Source organism: Diprion similis, chromosome 3 (assembly GCF_021155765.1).
Source record: "Diprion similis isolate iyDipSimi1 chromosome 3, iyDipSimi1.1, whole genome shotgun sequence".
NCBI lineage: Eukaryota > Metazoa > Arthropoda > Insecta > Hymenoptera > Diprionidae > Diprion > Diprion similis.
Genome location: NC_060107.1, coordinates 13,706,074 through 13,719,361, shown reverse-complemented (window position 1 = coordinate 13,719,361; position 13,288 = coordinate 13,706,074). Strand labels below are relative to the sequence as shown.

The following is a 13,288-nucleotide window of genomic DNA, read 5'->3' as shown; positions in this document are numbered from 1 at the left end:
GCCTGCATGCTTTTGGGTAAAATAAATCCTGAACGATTTGAATAATTGGTTGTCGAGATACAAATTTCCATAATTCACCCTCTTCTATATATCCTAAACTCGTAAAATGTGGAAAAAACTTTTCACAACTTTTCTGAAATAATATCCCTTCCTCTTTTCAGGGGTTGCCTGATCGAGCCAGCGTCCCAATTCGACATGGCTTGGTCGGGATACGTCGAGTCTGTCGAACGACTCGTAATAGCCATCGACGGGCGTAACAATCCTCTGGGTCTGAACGTGGAAAGCGCAATCAGGCAACTGGACACGCGTATTTCGGATGCTATCATGCATGCCATGGAGAATGGTCCAGAGCTGAAGGAGAAGGTAAGAAGCACATCTAGCCTCTTGATGACAATACTCGTACCCTTGGTGAACTCTTGTCTCGCCTTGCTTACGTTTCAATGAAAACTGTATGCATTTGCAGTATTTCAAATAAAGGGAAATCGCCGTTCTTCATTGCTTATTATAGCATGCCAAGTATTCATAATTCTTCGAGGGGCCATTCATTCAAGAATGTCATAAATTTAATAGTTGGAAATCAACTTATTAAAGAAAGGAACTTATTATGGCTGAAATATTTTTTGAAATGATGGGGAATCAATCGAGATAATTAAAGTAATTGGTAATCATTGCGGGTCAATTGAAATCACTTGATAACGTTGAAGATACCGTGTGGCAACAAGCATGAGACATCATAGAAATCGCTGTGAGTCTCGTTGGTAACGCCAAATGGTTTCAATGACATCAATATTCCATTGATTTCCATAATTTCCAATTATTTATTCTGACTTTCGTTGATCCCACGCGATTCGGAAATCATCGAAAATCGCTTAGAAGACTAAGGCATCATTCGGAATTAGGAGTAACGGTGAAACTTAATGTTATTGCATTGGAATCGTTTATTTTATTTCCAAGTTCACCGACAGCTGATGAGAACCAAACGAAGTATTAACAATCCGATATAAAGTGCACCGTTTACCGGTGCAGCAATTATCGTCGATTGTCAGTACCGTCAGTTCACCAAATATTATAATTCTCCGTTTGACGGGCGCGAAAGTTGGCGCCGGGACCGGTATCTAATTAAATTTTCCACAGTGGTCGCCAGTGTGTGACTAATACGGTGGGGAATTCATCTCCTCCGAACGAGCGAAAGAAACAAAATGAAAGTGACCAAAACAGGACAAAGGACCCTTAAGGCGGGCGGTTCGAGAGGTTCGAGTGCGGATTACTGTGGCCTGCATGATTAAATGCCACATTGCTAAAGAAACCTATGACCTGAGCAAACCTGCGCCAACCTGCGCCAACCTGATTTTGCAGGCGCCTACCTGCACCCTGCACCCTGAGACTGGCAGGGGGTCTCCCGTTGGTTTGATCTATGACGGTACTATTAATTCTTCACAGCTGGGAGGAAAGGCATCGCGTTTTGCCGCGTTTGAAAGGTGCATTCCGGATCGGTGTGTCGGCGATACAGCATCATGCGTGTGTGTGTGTATGTATGTATTGTATACATATACATAGATGCAAAGAAATCCTTAAAATATTTGCTTGCTGAGTGTCACGACATGGACGATCATTCGGGGGTATTTAACTCGTGACAGCTTTCGAAGAGCATATAATAGACTATCCTAGATTTTGTATGGATGTTTAATTCTTTGAGTATTGGAATCTACATATTGTAAGGTGTTATAAGCTTTGTTCCTTTACCTAAAATATGCGGTAGTACTATTGCCATGTCATAAAAAAATTTAGTAATGACAGGATGTGATTAACAAGTAGAAATACCGATTCTGTAATTTCTATCAAACTTGGAAGACATGTAGTGGGAACTCTTTGAAGTGATGTGTTTAGTTTTTTATACTATTGATAATCTTCTGAAGGAATTTTCGGTGCCAATAGTCTATTTCGTCTCGACAACTTCTCTTTGGCAGAGAGTTAAATATCTCAAACTTGGATTGATTCCATTCAAAATCAAGGTTACCGATGTCGTTTGCTATCACCTATTCAACCCGAGTAGCGGACAGGTGGCAGCAGACGACGCCAGGGACCTTGAATGTGAATGGAATCGATCCAACGGTGGGTACTTGGATAAGTGTTAGGGATGAATCCGTCGAACCGTCTGAATCACAAGTTAGGAGAAGAGAAAACACATTTGACAAAATCTTCAGCAATGATATGTAGTGCCAATGATGGTGAACCTGAATGAACCAACATTCCTACTTCATAATAAATAATGATTATAGGCTTTGCCGTTGGATTCCAATAAATCTTCAAAATCTTGAAGATTTTTATAAATCTTGTGTTGTCGTACGTGCGGATGGATGTAGATTTATTTGGTACAGTTCAGAATCAGTCAAATATCATTGATTTTCATAATTCGATCCAGTGGTCGGTGTATCTTTTCGACATGTCCTTAAATATGTTGCATCAAATTCTTGTTTCTCTTCTTCTCAACGAGGGTTGGCTCGTTGATATTGCAGTGGAGAGATTCTTGCGGGTTGACTAACCTGGACATTATTATACTATCTCACTATACAGTCTGACTACAGAGTTATCAATCGGGGTTAAAGTTTAACAACTCGCAGATAGAATTGTGATTGTCTTGAGAGTTCCTTCGCACGTTTTGACCCGAGTTGTAGATGAATATATTGAACAAGGAGCATCAAGGAATTAGTAAAAAAATAAATGTTTTGCAAAACATACATTCAAATGAGTATTTAAGAAAGTACGCATGCCTTGAATTCCATTCTCGATTAATTTACCATCTGATTAATAACTTGCAAAATAATTGTCATAATGCCGATCGAGAAACTATGAAATTATGTATTTTATGATCTCTTTGAGGATTCATATTTTTCGAATTGGCTCGTTGTTGGCGGATTCAGTGTTGTCCAATTAGAAGAAGGTGGTGGTCGGAATCCGGTGCGTTGGGTGTATAATCTACAACACTGCGCAGCTCTGCAGGGCACAACGAACCTGTTATTCCTGAACGCGAGGCCTGGGTGCGTGCATTTCGCCGGGAAGGGCAAGATCGGCAAAGGACCGGGCGTGAGTCAACCCGCAAAGGAAGACAGAGTCCCAATCGGCCTCGTTAATGCGAGAAAGACGAGATGCTGCACGCGACTTCGAACGTCTCTTGTTGCCATGTGACCCGCCTGACGCTCTTCTCTCTGCAGATTCAGTCGCGCTTTATACAACAAAGAAACCATCCATCGTTCATGAATATTCAACATTTATACGAATAATGCAATTTATGTCAAGCAGACATTTAATGTCAAACATTTCAAGACGCTGGTCAGAATTAGGTGTGAGTGATGTGATAATCTGCATCATGTGTTCCTACTAAATAAATTGGAACAAGATCTAAGTGACGTTCAAGTGGTACCTGAACACTTCAGTCACTTGAAGATCAGCGAATTTTGCTTGCGATAACACTGTGACGGACTGCCATATGAAGACTTTACTTGAGCACTTCGTTGTGACCTACCAATGAACAGACGTAACGTTCATCATCCAACTTGTCGACATCGTTACGAATCACATTTTATGTCACATTGACGATCGAAAGAGTCCATGTTTATCAGTATATAATGAAATGTTATAAATATCACGCATCCTACTTACACATGACGTGTGATTGTATCCTTGGAATAAATCGGAATAAATCGTAACAAAGAGAGGATTACTGTGGCTCGAATAGTATGTTTATAAGCAATATTATCTGTGATTTGAATGCATACTCGAGAGCAGTTTGAGTAACAATGTATACCATCGACATGGTACTCGGGATGGTTGTTGATTACTTTTTGAGGGTTCAAAAATGCGCACATACACTAAATTGGATTTTTTTTGGGCACGAAACGCTTGCCGATTTCACTATTATTCGCTTTGGACGTGAACCGGGTGAATTCCAGACTCTTCTGGAGTATAAAATATCCTAGCTCGATGAAATTGTCGTTCGGAGGCTGCAAGCGGCTCAGCAAAGCGGCGGAGTTTGTGCGGAGTCGGACGACAGTCGAGAGGAAAGATAAATTTACATAATGGCTGAATAACGGGAATTTATGGAGAAGCTTTGCCCGAACTATGGGATATACCTTGAGCATAGCCAGGAGACGCGGTGGGTTACGGCACCACCTTGCCACACAGGGGGTTGCATGGAGTGAGTGAGTGAGTGAGTGACTGGTGGATGTGGATTCCGAGATGATAACATCGCCTTATGCGCGATACCGTGAAAGGTGAAATTCACCTCCATGCATACTTACTGATTCGATGCACGACTGCCCCGACAAACCCATTATGATCCCTCGTCGCTGCATTCTTGTCACTCGGGCCAACAACATGGGCTTTTGCAGAGGCTATTATCATATTCACGGAAGATTGTTGTGTGATTTTTGGTTATTGAATGATGTTTTTTCATCACTTTGACATTGAATCGCTGTCGTATCAAACAGCATAATTTTCAATTGCTGAAATATCGTGATTTTTCAGTAAAAAGGTTCAAAATTTTTGCTTCGTCTGAATAGTCACCAAGGTACCAACTATTGTTTGTTTATTCAGTGAATTATTATGATATAAATGTAATAAATATCCTTAGAATTATCACATGAATATTATGTGTATGTGAAAATTATTCACGAATATCTACGCTTAAATTATTTCTGCAATCTATATACCGAGTTACTATCTACTGGATCAGCCAAAGCTCTCTTTTTATCTTTACAATAAAAAAAACTTGTTCATTTGGATAATGTTGATGGACAGATCCAAGAACTTTTTTTTTTTATTTCGTTATTAAAATGACTCATAAACTACTGAATCGATTAAATTCAAAATATACTCAGTTTTGAGTTACGTTATGCCCTGTTAGTTTAGACCGAAATCATCCAAATTCGTTCTTGAGATGTCGTCGAACATAAAATTAATCATACACACACCAAGAGAGGTAAAATTTTCACTTCACGGGTGACTGTTAACTATTTTCTCAACAAAATTGTATTCCTTTATTTGCTCTAGGTCCGCGCTGCGTGCGATCGTACAAAGCTGGTTGATTTCGTCCCGTCGAACACAACGACGATGGATCCCGTTGCATCTTACAAAGTACCAGCAGGACTGCGTCTGGGTAACTTTTTGGCCAGCGTAGGAAGATCCCGTAGCTTTTATGGTACCTTGGCCGACACCATCTGCGAGGATTACCCGGACAAACATTGCTGGAACGGAGACCGTGTCGGCGAGTAAGTTTCCTCGAACACCAACTGAAATTTTTTTTATGTATTCGAATAGTCGATCTGCCTGCATGTCAGCATTCTATCACAAGCGTAGTGAAAGTAGTAAGTATGTAACCTCCCGAGGAGACGAAAAAAGTCGTTCGTTTGACATATGTTTTTCGATCTGAACCGAAAAAATATATTCACCACGTAATGGACCGATTTTTACTGACAATATACTAAACTGAAATACGTTAAGTATTCGATGGAACTATTCTTTACTTACGTTTGAAGTATCATCTACAAAAACACCATAATTGTTCCTCAGAACTGTAGCATTCGTAGCGTTTAGATACAACCTCACTGACTTTACAACACGTTTCAAGTAACTGCGGTTTGAAATTGACTCATTGTCAGTAGTTTGAAATCATTCAAGCCGAACGTGGCCATGCTTGAGCTATCAAGGAGCACGGGACAAATAAAAGTGAAGTAAGTATACCGGCTTAAAAAATTGTTCATCTTTCTGCGAGATGAGGAATGGAAGAAATCCAGATTCAACATCCGTCGTCACTTGAGAATAAATATTTGATGTCTTATCGCTGCAACTTCGCGCCTGCATATCGGGTGTCATAACTCTGATCTGTCTTGCCTCGCGATGTCACCGCGTTCCTTATTACAAACCCTTTTTTATACTATCTTATTTTCTCTTTCACACGCGAGCGCGCACACACACAAACAAATGTATACACGCATGAAGAAATCCGTAATCAGAGCTTTTATCTTAGAGATAGCGATGCGTTTGCTGCGCTAACAATAAGAAACGTGGGCGTTGACGTTATTAATACGCAACAGTACCCGAGGCGTCGAGAGTGAGGTGCAGATTGCGGTACGATTAATAAAAATAATGCACACTGGATGACTGTAATCATTAAACCGTTAGCATGCGGAATACGCGACGTTCCATTGAAATCGCACAGAGTGATGTCATCCCTTCGTTCGAGCTCAGAATAACGCTCCATGGTTGACGCTAAAGGCACATGTGTCACTGCTTTCGATAACCGATGAACCTGCAGGATTAGTTTTCTATATTTTGCCTATCTATCTTCCGATCACAAGAAGGATCTGACAAAGTAGTTTCATAGAACTGGGTCAAACCTGACCTGAGCTCTTTGAACATTTTCCCCAAAGTGTCAAGGTCTGCTTTGCTTTCTGGGAAGAGACCACTCATTTGGACATGGAATGAAGGATCTCATTTCAATCAACAATGATTTCTTGTAACTCCTAATGATTTCTGCACCTTATCATTTGATTGCCAGTGATATCCAAGCGTTCAAGGCGTTTTTCAACGATTTCTAGATTGGATAGAATCACAGAAATCATCGCTAATTATTGGGAAATGATTAATATCATACAGGATAGAAATCAATGGAAACTTAACGCCTTATAAAAACATTATTTATTCGATGTATTTGGATACATGCTGCGCAATTTCGTCAACTCTATCATGTGATTTCATTTTATCAAATGATTGGTTGTGATTTCCAAAGATATCAACCATCTCGATTCATTCATTGTTATATCAAATAATATTTCAAACATGTAAGTTCCTTTCATATGCAATTTAACTTCTAGCTGTTAAATTTATGACTTCCTTGGTTGAGTAGCTCCTCACTTTCGGCTCTTCTACATTATGTATTCTACAATGGTAGCTGTCAGTTCTACAGAGGTAGGCAGACTCACCGAATTGTCGAGCCACACTCACAATCAGCAACGAATTAGTCGCATCGACATATACTTCGGCATTTAGCATCCAAAAACTTTGCCTTCGTCACTGCAGTAGTTTAAATCCAAACTTTTTTCTCAATTTCTAGATCAATGCATTCACTTCGATGATTCCAACGTGTGCTAGGAAACACCACCAGACATGTCCGCCCTTGCAAATTACGGTGACCTCCCCCTCCCCCTCCCCCCCCCCCCCGTGCATAGAGTATCGCGGGACCACTTTTCTTCTCACGTGCAAGCGATTCCCTTTGTATGAGTGTAGTTTATCGTCGGTGGTGCGGGCGGCGACGTCCCGGCGCCAAGCACCCCTGCATGACCAGACTTGGCGGCGCTTCGCTTCGTGTTACGTTGCATTGCGTCTTCATTTCCTCAACCTCCGACCGGCTCCATATCGACTTTGTTGCTCTGAACCATGCAGCGAGAGCCAGACTAAATTTGTATTTTTTTAATTATTGAATAAAATTTAAACTTTACAAATTGGGTTATAAAAAAAAAATTTCATTCTTTCTGAAAATAAAAAACGGTATACTACCTTAGTACCATGAAGTAGAAACAATCGACGACACCGCACCATACTTTACCGGACGTCACGAAAAATATATTCAATTTATAAAAATTTTCCTTACATTTCGATGCGAGCAGTGATGATTTTACTTTAGATTTACAACTTTTGTCCCGTTCCGAAGTGACATTTGGGCAAACTTCTCATTCAACAAATATCAGAGGTGTCCAATCCTACTTGTTGTCAGACATTGTCTCGATGCATTGCCTGCTTGGAATAATAATATGACAAATAATCAATCGACGGCACGCGACGCAACGCGCAAATACTATACAGATTATTCTGCAGTTTATGAGATTTTGGTGAGTTGAATGAGTAACATCTTGGTATAATGTAATCTAAACGTGCTTTTCTATTTTATCAAAATTTAACTTCAACCTTATCAAGCACAGTTGGCAGCGTCATAAGTATATCGAGAAAAGTAATTAGATCGATTGCAATCACAGCGATGAAAATCCTTATCGAACAATAATAATCCGACTGTTGCTTGGCGGATCTAGGGAAGTCATTAGCCTCAGCCAAGGAAGCCTTGAGACTTGCGCCTTGCGCAACTTGAGTCATGCAGCGGTCAACGTGTGAGCTCTGGAGTATATAATAGACGCAGGCAGACGGTGAATTGCTAATCAACGCTTCGTTTAAGGCTTCCTCCAAATTAAATAATCTCTCTTGCACTCGGCAACCAGGCCTGGAACCTCTGCTGGAGCCGCTGCGCTGTGGCGGTAAGGATAGAAGAGGCCAGAGGAAGAGCCCTGGGGCTCTGTGGTTATTAATCAACAACAATGGATTCCTCTTAAGCGCCCTACAACTATTATACCCAACGCGCTTCGCGTGAAATTTTTACCAAATCATCTGTAATGACCAACAAAGATCATCCCATCCGCGAGGGTCGAGCTCCGATTTTGATAAAACTTCGCAGGATTGATTAGCGCCGGTCGAGAATATTCCCAATTTCAGTCTAAGCTGGTGAATCAACGGTTTAATGACTTTTGCCGAAATATATAGCGTTTATGAAATTTAATCTTCCGAAATATGTGATCGACATTCTAATTTCCAAAATGGTGGACGTCGACTATCGAAATATCTACTGAAGCTTGGGCGGGAAAATTCAAATAAAAAAAATCGAGTTTTATTTCAGCAAAACTGTGACCACTCTGAATAATTTGAATCAAAGTAAGCGCCAAACGCTCGGAACTCAAGTTTTGAAACGGCGGATAGCAGGTAAAACCCTTTGCTTAATTTATTACCGTCGAAACCCCAGACAGCGGCCGTGGGCGGTTGGCGTCCAATCTCCTCCCACCCAAGTGTCTCATCGCGGGTACCTTTGTCTACGAAATTGAACCTCCTTTTTCGATTCGAATCCTTTCGCCCCGCAAAGCGCCACCCTACACCCCACACGACAGCCGAGGCAATAAAAGAATCTTGAATTATTTGAACGCGACGTCTTCACCGATACGCTCATGTCCTTCCGGCGGTCGAAACTTTCCTGTAGAAAAATACTGAAAGAAAACGGTGAGACTTGGCAGATCGAGTTACGGACAGTGGATTCGGGCTGCGCATGCGCAAAATAATCGCGCTCTATTGCTCGGAGAGATCGTATGACTGCATTGTTTTCGTTTGTAACTTGTGAGACAGGGGTGCCAACTTACTCGAAACGAAGTATGAGGTGTCGCACTTTCCCTCTTGAGTCAGAAATTGAAATTATGGTGTTATAATAACTCGCGGTAGCAGTAATCGATCAGTCAGCACTAAAATTTTTCCAGTCCTTCCCGAATCACTATAACAACTATTTGGGATCTATTTAACATACAAAAATTCGGTGCACTTACCTAACCCACGTCAGCGCGTTTTACAGCTGGAATTTGGAGTGGCCAGCCTGCATGAAAATCCGACAAATCTCACGCATGCGTAGACCGGACACTCGATTTGCAAAGTTACGCAATATTTTGATAATTTAACGAGACTTTGCGAATTACGAAGTTGCATATTCTTCAGTGAATATATTACGTGATAGCGCCGTGTCTCTGGTGATGTTTTTAGATTTTTTTTTCTTGTTTGGATAGCTAGCGAAGAACAATTCAAGTCAATGTCTAACTCTCGATTTTTGTTTCAGCTATATGAAAACGATCGTCGACTCTAGTTTGACGGCGCAGAAATACAATCCTGAACTTCCTCTATTGGCAGCAAGTTCACCGCAATCTCTCTACGACAATGCGAATACGAGTGAGCTAATCGATCAATTGCGACATATTAATCAGGTGCGTAAAATTACGTCTTCTATTCCATACACGCGAAGTCATTTTACCAAACTAATTGGAACTGCCTTGATCCAAGGAACCTTATCGCATTAGAAGTGAACGTGATACTGGAATCAGATTTCAAGTTCAAAACCCTCTGCGTGTAACTCTATTCAGTATCAATAGAATTATCAGCATCTATTCCCTTTAGTTGCACTCATCACGAAGGTTTTTGGGTAATTTGAAATTCTCGATACCATGCTAAAAACATTGGGTTCAACTCTGGACATGCTCTGTAAATAAATAATAGCAAATTCAATGTTCTCAAATCTGAATTTGTTTTCGATATGACATCATCATTAACTTGTAAGTGGCTCTATAATGTTTGAGAAAATTCAAGCCAGGTATTGTAGACATTTTCTTTCGAAGTTTTCTTTCCGCTGTATAGTCGTATGAGCTGATGGGTTGTTCGGAATTCCAGATAGTCCAATCACAATTGGCGTCGACACCGGATACCGGTGCACTTCTCAGTGACGGAACCTTCGATGGATCTGGAAGCGGAGCTGGATCAGATAGCGATGACGAGAGTGACGGGTACGAAGCTTCCGGATCGGGCGAGGGATCCAACACGAACTGTGAGTCTTCTTCTTGCTTTGTCGAGACGCGTTATTATTATCGTTTCAACAACTTACTGCAACAAACTGCAGTATAACGATAAATTGCTGTTAGAAATGGTACCCAGTAACCACCTTGTGCGTCAGTGATCGTAAGAATCACTCTAAACTTTATATCGGGCGCCTGCTTGGGATTGAGCATTTTATCATCAACGAAAAAGCAAGAAAAGTCTGAAAGAAATCGAATGAGGTGTAAGCCAAGAACATTCATACCTAGTACCAATCCATTCGATTGAGTCGGTGGGTTAATAAGACAAAGCTTTTTATACAACTGGGTAGGTGAAAAGCTGAGAAACAGATCTTGTAGGCAGATGACCTGTTTTGAAAACTGAGCAAAATTCAACGCAGATATACCCTAATGGACACTTGATTTTCTTGATTTTCGATTCCTCAATATTGAGACCCTTTATTACTGACTTAGTCATATCATTTCCTTTCGTACCCACAGACCTAGATATGTATTCTCCTCTAGCGAAACGCGGAAGGAACCATCCAGCAGAATCGATTGATCAATCCACCAGCTATAATAACTCTATACTTAGGAATAACTGCTCTATAAATTTTAGTCTGTTGAACCGTCCGCCTCTCAGGCATTGATCGATGCATTTGATTCTTCTTGTTTCAGACTCATCGAGCGACAACGGAGATGTAAGGACTGCGATCGATGATGGAGTAGAAAGTGCCGCAGCGGTCCATCATAAAATGTCGTCAGCCTTTCTTCTTTGTTCTGTTATTCTCGTTACACGTTTTTCAATCTTTGCTTAAAATGCTACATCCTCGTCGGATCACTCGGCGAATCTTGATAAATGTGATAAAAAAAGTTCGGGTGAAGGAAGAGGTAGAGAGTGAGAGTAAGACAGAGCAAGGGGAAATAAGCGTAGGAAAATGGTCAAATTTTGACTACCTCTCTTTGGCGGACTCTGGGCGAAAAGGACTGTGGAAAAGTTTTATCCTTTCGGCTTGGAAATAGGTGAATGTTTCCTTTCTTTTTAGGTTTCCAATGATTTTTTTTTTTTTTTTTTTTTTTTTTTTCACTTTAATTCCTGAGTTTCTACTCAGATCGGAACTGAACGTAAGACTGCCTTTGAAACCAGTAATTTATTTCTTGAAACTCATTTCTACCATTACATTTCCTCGAGCTGACCAAACTGGTAAATCACTATCCCAATTACAATGATTAACGTTAATAATGAGCAATAATAACGGTTAAAATACATTGCAGAAAAAAATTATGGCTATGCTTTAGTCTAGGAGCATATCAATTACGTCATGCTGCCAAAACGCATTTAGACTTGTCAATTAGTTTACAGCCAAGGCCAACACTTGCCGGCATTTACTATTCAACGTTTCGGGGAAAATTGTCGGAATCGCGCCACTATCATATTTTACGATAAATCACCACATACAACTGATATCTGCCGGATTTTTTGCGGAACATACAACGCTTCTGCTATGTATTATTATTCATTTCGCGATCGTCAGGCGTATCGTTTTACGCATATAAATTACTATTCTGGGAAAGCTGTGTGCATTGACGTAAATTTCGGCGAGGCGTTCGTTTTCCGTTGAGCTTCATCAGCCAATTGACTGTAACGCAATTTGAATAGATCTATTTTTATAACGAAAGTTTGCAATGTGCTTTTTCCTCATACATGCGTACAAATCTAAATTTCATTTAAACAATATGTATTTATTTATTCAATACGTTTGCGTGGAAAAAAGATTTCGGATATAGGTATGCAGGAAGAATGGAAGTTACGGATAAGATGGAGACCGGCTAAGAAACCATTGGAAGACAAAAAACGGGCATAGGGTAAAATAGTTCTGAAGGAATATAGCGAGTACTAGGAAAGAAGCGATTGTAACGTCGCCATTGATCGATATATATGAAATTTCAACTCGTTACCGTATTCGAAATGTTATTCCAGCCCTCTTGCCGCAAATTCGTACAAGATTGTAAGACAATAATGTCATCCGAAGTGAGATATCAAAGTAGGAAAACCGATAAAATGATTGCTACGTGCGTCGCAGGTGTTCCACGTAGCCTATAGTTTGCCGCTATCGAAGGAATAGCGAAAAGGACAGATTTTCAAAATTCACAGTATAGATAGAAAAGTAGAATAAAAACGGATGTAATGTTGTCAAAATCACAAGCATTACACGACGATCATTGAATAATCTATTAACCAGTCGAACATTACTGAATTTAATTATCAATTTAGTAAAATAATTTAGTCCGAATCCTTGCCGAGCCTTGCTTGGTTTCTTTCTGTCATGTGTAAATTTTTCCGATTGTGCACGAGAATTTTTACCAATTGTTATTTTGTAAGCTTTAACTTGAGTTTATGTGAGGGTTAGTGCCTTTTGAATACCTATTGCCAATACGATATTATGCTTACACGACATACCTATTATTATGACTTTGTACAGAGCAATGAATTGTTGCTAAATACGTGTGCGTGCGATTTTCTACACATATTTTTGCTTTTCTTTTTCACCTGCCAGTTGCAGTTATCGCGTCATTTTTCAATCTTATTTCCTTTCATCTGCCAGATGCTACTAACTCTTGTAAAATAACATTCTTGGGCATGTCGAAGTTTGCATCCTTTGAACATTCCTGACAATGAAGTATTGAAAATTGATGAAGTAAAAAAAAACTAGTAATAATAATTCAAGTGCCAAACCAACAATTGTGTAGTTACTGATTGCCATTGGTGAAATTTACGTCGAATTAAGAGCGTGAATAGCGTTGTAAAAAGCCAAGATTAATGCGTTGTAGAATCCGAAAACGTTACT

The 13,288-nt window shown here is 40.2% G+C and overlaps 1 protein-coding gene across 1 annotated transcript in view; it reads left to right on the top strand.

Annotated features, from left to right (window-relative positions):
- Nucleotides 1-13,138, top strand: part of LOC124404166 (division abnormally delayed protein) — a 56,599-nt gene extending 43,461 nt beyond the window's left edge. Inside the window, exons 4-8 of the mRNA XM_046878095.1 lie at nt 162-363; nt 5,050-5,267; nt 9,695-9,839; nt 10,300-10,453; nt 11,118-13,138. Coding sequence (XP_046734051.1) covers nt 162-363; nt 5,050-5,267; nt 9,695-9,839; nt 10,300-10,453; nt 11,118-11,257 — 859 coding nt within the window. The 3' untranslated portion in view covers nt 11,258-13,138. The remainder of the gene's footprint in view (nt 1-161; nt 364-5,049; nt 5,268-9,694; nt 9,840-10,299; nt 10,454-11,117) is intronic.
- Nucleotides 13,139-13,288: the final 150 nt, after the last annotated feature.